This window comes from Onychomys torridus, chromosome 7, assembly GCF_903995425.1.
Source record: "Onychomys torridus chromosome 7, mOncTor1.1, whole genome shotgun sequence".
In the NCBI taxonomy this organism is placed as follows: Eukaryota; Metazoa; Chordata; class Mammalia; order Rodentia; family Cricetidae; genus Onychomys; species Onychomys torridus.
The window spans coordinates 53,424,535-53,432,199 of NC_050449.1; the positions used below are offsets into that span (position 1 = coordinate 53,424,535).

Here is a 7,665-nt window from a genome sequence, read left to right on the forward strand (position 1 = left end):
TTTTATTTCCTTTCTGTTCTTTCCCATCTTCCTTCCTTCCCCTCCCCTCCCTGGTCTTGAACCCTGTATAAAAGTTACTCATGCCTGGCTTTTGTTCACCTTGTAGCCTACAAAATGTCTCCATGTTGTCATGTGGACTGGCTGTTCACCCCCTCCCTGCCCAGCTGTTTTTCCTGTGAACATAACACAACCCATCCATGCATTCTACTGTCCAAACAGAGCTAGGGGTGTTAATAAGACTGCTATGAATATTCCAACAAAGTGTTTTGGGAGAAATTTCTGCCAGGTACAAAAACCTGCACGTGGAATTGCTGGATGAGAAAGGCAGGTAAAGACTTCGCTCCAAAAGAGTTGCCCGGGTGGGGAAACACCAGACACGCCCATTAGTTTTTGAACATATCACAAAGGAGCTTCTCCATTGGAGTGTTCCCTATGGTCTTTCGGAAGAAGAGGAGCTCAATGCGCTCAGCCGTGAGGAATCTCAAGGACGGGAGCAGGAGGAGCAGTTTCCCAAACCTGAACAGGAGGAAGGATGCTGTCAGGCTTAAGGCTAGCTGCTGAGCAAAGCTGTCAGGGAGGGGAGGGGTGAGAGGTGCCCAGGGCCTGCCACAGGGAAAGGCCCCTATCTTAGAGGACTCACTTCCACCTCCCGCCTGGGTAGGAGCATGATGAAAACGGGGACTCCATAATATTGTTCATTACGTGTCAAGATTATGAAATGAGAAGTTATTTCTTTGCACATCCATGTGGTGTGTGTATGTGAATACATGTTCACCGTGTTTCGTGCTTATGTGTGTGCGGGTGCTTATGTGTCTGGGTGAAAGTTTAAAGGTCAAGTGTCTCCTGGCTCACTCCACTTTATTTACTGAGGTCAGGTTCCTTGCTGAACTGGAAGCCAACCAGTTCTGGTTTCAACTAGCTAACTCAGCCCAGGGACTTCCATGTCAGCCTCCCAGGTGCTGGGATCACAAGCAGGTGCCATGCCTGCCAGCTTTTGTGCTGGTTCTGGGGATCTGAGCTCCAGCTTGTGCATGTGGACATCTCCCAGCTTGTGAGACATTCCTCATAGCAATCCTGTTTATATGTTCATTGATCAGATGAACACTGTAAGTCATATTAGTTTTACATAGAAGAATATGAATTCCTGTCTGTGAAACACCTATGATAATAACTACTGAAAATATTCTAAAGTCAAGGGAGATTTTGGTTGGCTGAGACACACCCAGAAAAAAAAAATTCATCCTAAATTCAAGTAAGAATCATTTGCTAAAGCAGAGGTCCTGGTGGGAAAAGAAGAAGAGAAATAAAGAAAGAAAGAAACAAAGAAAGAAAGAAACAAACAAACAGAGAGAAAGAAAGAAAGAAAGAAAGAAAGCGAGCCAGATCTCCCTGGGGAGAAGTCGCACAGCTGGGGCCAGCGCCTACCACCAAGAGCCTGAGCTCCCCATGGCAGCTGCTGGTGTGACTGCACCTGGGGAGCTTGAGAAGCTCTGCCATTCACTCTCTGAGCTCCTGAGCAGCTTTGCCTACCTAAAAGCCTCCTTTCTCTTGTGAGCAGTCACACACCCCTACCCTACCCTCCACCCCCCCCCCCCAACCCCAGGTCTACCTTCCCCTCTCCTGTCTTACTGATCTAGGGAGAGGGAAGAAGTAACTGTGAAGTCTAGTGGAGAGTTATTGCAAACTGCAGGTATGGCCCACCTGGTAGATAATGGTAGGTAACTCCTCACAAATGGACTTTTAAAAATAAAATAGAAAATAAACAGCAAAATAGAAACTGAGGATATAACTCACTAGATAGAGTTCTTTTTCTTTTTTCTTTTTCTTTTCTTTTTTTTTGAGACAGGGTTTCTCTGTGTAGTCCTGGCTGTCCTGGAACTCACTCTGTAGTCCAGGCTGGCCTCAAACTCACAGAGATCTGTCTGTCTCTGCCTCCCCAGTGCTGGGATTAAAGATGTGTGCCACCACCCGGCCTTGGCAGAGCTCTCGCTTAGCAGGCACAAGGCACTAGGCTCCATCCCAGCAGCACATAGATCATGTGTGGTTGCACATAACTGTCATCACCCTAGCATGCCTTCTGAAAGAAGAGGCAGGAAGATTGGGAGCTTAAGCTACCCCCAGGGGCATGGTGAGTTCAGGGCTAGCTTAGACTATGTGGAACTTCATCTTAAAGCAGTATATCAGAGCAGATCATACAGAGCAAGGGCGTGTTTTAGTTAGTGGGACTTTGTTTCAGTGTCTATGTATAGGTTGTGCTGAAATACATTGACCCAGAGTCTAGAGACCCTGCAGTGACACCCAGTTCTGCCCGGGGCAATAAAGGACAAAGGGGATCCAGGGAGTCTGTGTTTGCATAGGACAGAAGTCATCTCTTCAATCCTTTCCTGCTCTATCTTCATTTTGTGTGTTTGTGCATACACATGTGAGTACACACACACATATGTGTCCACATGTGTGTGTTGGTGTGTATATACTGGCAGAGGTCAGAAGAAGACACTGGGCATTCTGTACACCCCTGTTTTCTTCCTTTGAGACAAGGTTTCTTTCTGAATCAAAACCCTGTTATTTAGGCTGGCTGAACAGAGAGCTCCTGGGATATGCCTGTGTCTGCTGCCCGACACTGGTTCTTATTTATTTAGCCCGCCTTACCCAGCCTAGCTGAACTGATGAATTCCAGGTTCGGTTGAGAAACCATGTCTCAAAACATAGGGAGGAAGGGCTAGAAAGATGGCCCAGTGGGTCAGAACATGTGCTGTGCAAGCATGAGGATGTGGGTTCAAATCCACAGCATGCCTTCCATACTTTTCCCAGAGCCTGGCAGGTTTCTTCCAGACTCTCAACTTTCCTGTTAGGTTTTGAAAGCCCTCTACTCCCAAACACATCTCTTTGCTCATTCCTTGCCTTTATCCAAAGGTTAAATCTGTCCCTTTCTAACTCCCAGAGTTGTACACTGTGGTCTGTTTCCTGCTCCCTTTGGTCCCTCCCCAAGGCCATGGAATCTTCCAGACAGGGAGCTTGCTGCTATGTCTTTTGTGCCCACTGCCACAGGTCTGCATGGGATCCAGTCCTGCCCGTGAAGCCTCCTCCCACAGACTCTCAGGTGTGCCCTCCACCTCTCTCATCAGACGTGCCTTTAGTGGGCACTCCAGGCTCTAAACGGGATGGTCCCAGGCTAACTCTGACTCAGTTTCCCACCTTCCTACCAGCAAGACTTTGAACCTTTTGTACTGGACTCTTGACTAAAAACGCATATTGCTGGTATCTCTCTACCTTTATAGATACGCTTTTCTCTTCTCTTTAGACCTTATCCTCTTATGGAGACAGGCCCCTGTCAAAGGCTGGGCTCATAGAAGGGCACACCTGTAAGCCTAGCACTTGGGAAGCAGAGGCAGGAAAACTCTGAATTTGAGACCAGTGTGGGATACAAACTGAAATTCTGCCTTTAAAAAGTAAAAATGTAAAAAACCTGACCTTTGCTACCCCTTCAGATATAAGCCACTCTCCATACCTGACCTGGGTGACCCTTGTCTTTCATGTGGGCATCCGTCCCTGTGGGTTTTGTCTTTTGGCGCCCTCCTGGGACCTGGTAATGTGTCTGTCCACAGGAGGTGTTGGGTAGATGCTGCTGACTGAGCCCTCTTATCCTGTCTAAGCAGGGAAGCCCAGAGATGGTGTGGGAGAGGTGGGTGGAAGGATGCAGGGAAGTGGGGAGGGTGGGTGGGTAGGTGTGTCATTACTGTCACCTCACAGGCTGGCTGGGGTGGTGAGCCTTGTTATGCTGGCTTAGCATTACTTGGGACTGGTCCTGCAGAGCCTCCACGTGCTCAGGATCCTTCAGGCCTCGTGTCTCTGGGGAGAAACAGTACCAGTGAGCTCCCTTCCAGAAGCCTGCCTGATCCCACAACCCCCAAAAGTATCAGGCCACACCTCTTTTCTCTGCCCCCCATCCCAAGAACGAGGACTATCCATCTACACCCAGGTGTGTTAATGAGGAGCCCAGCAGAAGGAAGTCACCAGAACCCTCCCCCCACCTTTAAAAAAAAAAAAAAATCTCTCAACCATGTGTCTGGAAGTCTTGGGCCGAGGCTTAGTACCTGGTTTGAAGAGGACCAGGGCCTTCATGCAGGCAAACTCTGTGGAGTCCACTGCCAGTGCCCGGAACCGGGAGATGGTCTCCTGCAGGAAGCGCATCTCTGCACTAGCCAAGACCAGCCTGCTCTGAGAGCCGCTGCCGCTGGAGGCCTCCGGTGGTGCCAGCAGTGGGCAGCTGTCCAGGGGCAGAGACCACTGTATGGCTCCCAGGAGGAAAAGCTCATTCCACGCCTCTTCCAGCAAGATCACCTGTGATCAGAGAGGGTTCAAGTGTCCGCACTGGGGCACAGTTCCTGGTGCTCTCTGCCTGCCACCTTCTCCAGGGACAGAAGGGCTGCTCCCAGGTGCCAAGAGCCGCCTCCTGACCTCTGCCTACACAGGCTCTGGCTCAGCTACCTATGTTTCCAGATGCCTTGTGGATTCTATCCAGAGCTGTGGCTGGGCCATTCAGGATAAGCCCAGAGTCCAGGGATGCCGGACAGTCTCCAGATGATTCCAAGAGTGTCATGTTGAGTGAGTTCAAGGAACTGGTTGACTCTTCCAAGCTATTCCCTCCAAACACACAGCCTTGCTGAGGGCTCAGCCCATCTGGCAGTTGCTCTCTCCCGGATCATTGTGAGATCTTTGCCTGCTCAGAGCACTTTTCCACATGTGGAAAGGCTGGGGTGATGCTCAGGCCTGAAGTCATGGGGAGCCTTGCTCTGAAGACACCCAGAGTCAGCCACTCTGTTGTTCAGAATATGCAGATTGCTGTCTCAGTGTGCAGAAGGAAAGACAATGGACCCAGAGAGCCATGGGTCCTACCTTGCCTCCTCGGCTCTATGCATCTCTGGTGAGCAATCTTCCCCCAGAGATTTATATATTTCCACTGCCACTGCCCTGATCATCCCCACCTCAGAGACACAAGTACCCCATGGTCACCATCTGAGCCAGGCAAGCCTCCATCCCTCACCAGCCCAGGGGTATATGTTCCCCCAAGCTGGCTGACCTATGACTCCTAACTGTGCCTGGCCCAGCTCCAGCAGGCAGGCTGTATGGTCTACCTGGTCCCGGAAGGGCAGGTTGGAAAACACAGGAAGGTTTTTGGCCCATTTGACAGCCATGAAGAGTAGGCGAGCTGATGTCTCATGGATGCCATCTAGACTGCAGGGGGATGCAGGGAACTCGGGGTCATTGCTGGTGACATCAATGTTCTCTTCAGCTGTCAAGGGAGGAAGTTGTGGTCTTGGTGCCCATTCTGTGGGATCCGGGTGAGAGGATCCATGCCCACTACCCTCTTCCGTTTACCAAATTACCATCCTCGGGCTCCAGCTTAGCACAGGTTTCGGCGGTGATGAGGCTGGCCATAAAGTGGTGGCCCATGGCTCTGGCTGCAGACGAAGCTGTAGGGCCTCGGGGACTGGGCCCTGCCAAGGCAGGGGAGGCCACCAAGGGCTCAGGTCGGGGATCACTGCCTGCTTCCATGCCGTCCAGCTGGACCTGGGCCATGCTTCGGGGTTGGCGTTCATTCTGCACAGCTTGGAAGGCGGGGAGACTCAGGACACCCCTGCCCGACCCTGGGCAGTGATACCACCTGCTCAGCTGCCCTTCCCGTCTCACTGTACCCACCTTACTCACCATCTTGGTTCATGCCTGCTTGTAAGCACTTCTTCAGTCGGCAGGCCTGGCACTGGTTGCGATGAGCCTTGTCCACTGGGCACATCCCTGCCCCCACCTGGCATCTGCAGAGGACAGGAAGCTCCTGGGGGACCAACGTCGCGCCCAGGCCCTAGGCGTTGGGCTTGGGCGTTCGCTTTCCCGGAACCACCTCCACCCGTGAGAGGCACACTGGGGCAGGCCGGCAGCGCCGGTGGCACCTGTAGATGAGCCTCCGCCTCACACTCCTCTTGAAGAAGCCGCTGCAGCCGTTACAGGCGTAGATGCCATAGTGCTTCCCGCTGCTGCTGTCCCCACACACTCGGCACTGGAGTGAGGGGCCCACACCTGCGTGGGGAGGCAGGGCTGGACTGAGATGGCTGTGAGCACGCACGCACGCACACCCACACCCCCATTCATCCTTTCCCAAGTCCATAGGTTCCCTCCCACCTTCCCTATCTAGACACAGACACGTCACTCCCATCTAGAAAAGCTGTCTCCCCACTGCGGTATCCCAATCCCAGCTCCTATCTCTTACCATTGCTACTCCATTCCCAGCCTATTTCCAGCAAGACAACCACGCTGCCTCCACGTTCCCAGCCCCAGCCCTTTCGGGCTCTCATGAAAACAGTCATAAGGATCTCTTTGTGCCTCAAGAGCACCATTTCCTTCCTCAGCAGCTCCCCTGTTAGGTCCTGCTCTGCTGGCCTCTGGGTTTCTAGGGTTTCGGTGTTGTCAGGAGGCCCTTCACGCTTACTCACAGCCTGGGAGCTGGGACTTCATGGCTCAAGTGCCTCTCATGCCCCCCCTGAACCTACAGCTTGCATTCTCTTCCTCAAGGGCCCAGATCTCACCTCCAGGGGGGAAAAAGTCATACCTGTTGGATCCTCTCCAAGACCCCACCTGCTCGGAGACTCCTTCTTGAAGGCTGTGACAGCCACAGCAGAAGCAGCCATTGTAGAGCTCACTGGGTATGGCAGGTCCCAAGGGCCACCTGTTACCTGTCTGCAAGCAGCTGCTGGGCCCAGCTATGGCTCCGTCTCTACGGCTGTCTACTGTCTGTCTGCCTGTGCCTGTCTCTCCTCGGCTTCCCTTCCCTTGCGAGTTAGAAGTTTTTCCTTCTGGAGCATGCTCACCACCTTGGCTCCGGGTCCAGACTTCTCCCAGCACAGCTCTGGATACAGTGTATGATCCTCTTAATCTTTACTGCCTCCACAGGGGATCAACTGGCCACACCTGCAGCATTACCCAGGTGCCCCTGGGAGCTGGTCAGCCCCGCTGTCTTCACTCGGACTCCCAGGCTGCCACCATCCCTGTCCATCCTTCGCTGTTGCCGTCCTTACCCACACTGCACGGGACCCAGGGGCCTAGCTAAGACGTTTGTTATCCAATGACAACTCTTATGGGGGGGGTGTTGTAGATCCCACCTCCCCGAGGACTTTAAATATTTTTGTGACATTTGCCATGTATTTGAGGTGTGTGTGCTCCTGTGTATGTAGCTCTGTGCCTGTGTGGATCCCTGCCCTTGGGGGCTTGCTCTTCTGGGAAGCCTACCCACTATCCTAGTAAAGGACTGCTTGGGCTCTGTGCTTTGGGGACCCACCACCTGGAAGGCTAGCATCTCCAGACATCGTCTCTGTGATCAGGTCCAGCAGAAAGTTTTGGGTAGACTGGGGCAGTGGAGAAGCTGGTGGGCATTTTCCCATGGCACAATGAGGTGGGACACAGCTGCCCAGAGCAGGCTCTGAGTGCCCAGGTGGCCTCCACCTTCTCCCCTGGCCTGGACTCCAGTGCCAGGCAGGCGGTATCCCCGCTAAACCCAGGTCCCCCTTCCCAGCTTAAACCTGAAATGATTTTGTGGAGGAAGAGTGAGTGGGAGTCTGTGCCTCCTGGTGCCACAGGAAGAGAGGTGAGGGAGGGCAGGGTAGAGTCACCTCC

The 7,665-nt window shown here is 52.8% G+C and overlaps 1 protein-coding gene across 1 annotated transcript; it reads right to left on the minus strand.

Moving 5' to 3' along the window:
• Positions 1–383: 383 nt before the first annotated feature.
• On the minus strand, positions 384–7,048 carry Nr2e3 (nuclear receptor subfamily 2 group E member 3). The gene is made up of 9 exons (XM_036193616.1): positions 6,964–7,048; positions 6,605–6,694; positions 5,949–6,075; positions 5,710–5,813; positions 5,388–5,609; positions 5,136–5,293; positions 4,095–4,341; positions 3,744–3,849; positions 384–516 (listed from the first exon to the last, which is right to left on the minus strand). The coding sequence occupies exons 1-9, from the start codon at positions 7,046–7,048 to the stop codon at positions 384–386; spliced, it is 1,272 nt and encodes a 423-aa protein (XP_036049509.1).
• Positions 7,049–7,665: the final 617 nt, after the last annotated feature.

What these genes read in the sequence shown, in the direction of transcription:
- Nr2e3 (XM_036193616.1), bottom strand. Translation starts at nt 7,048, where the DNA reads ATGGACAGGGATGGTGGCAGCCTGGGAGTCCGAGTGAAGACAGCGGGG. An exon ending in GCACCTGGGTAATGCTGCAG is followed by an intron (nt 6,695 to 6,963) that starts GTGTGGCCAGTT and finishes TGCCATACCCAG; the next exon opens with TGAGCTCTACAATGGCTGCT. An exon ending in TAAGCTGGAGCCCGAGGATG is followed by an intron (nt 5,294 to 5,387) that starts GTAATTTGGTAA and finishes CTCCCTTGACAG; the next exon opens with CTGAAGAGAACATTGATGTC.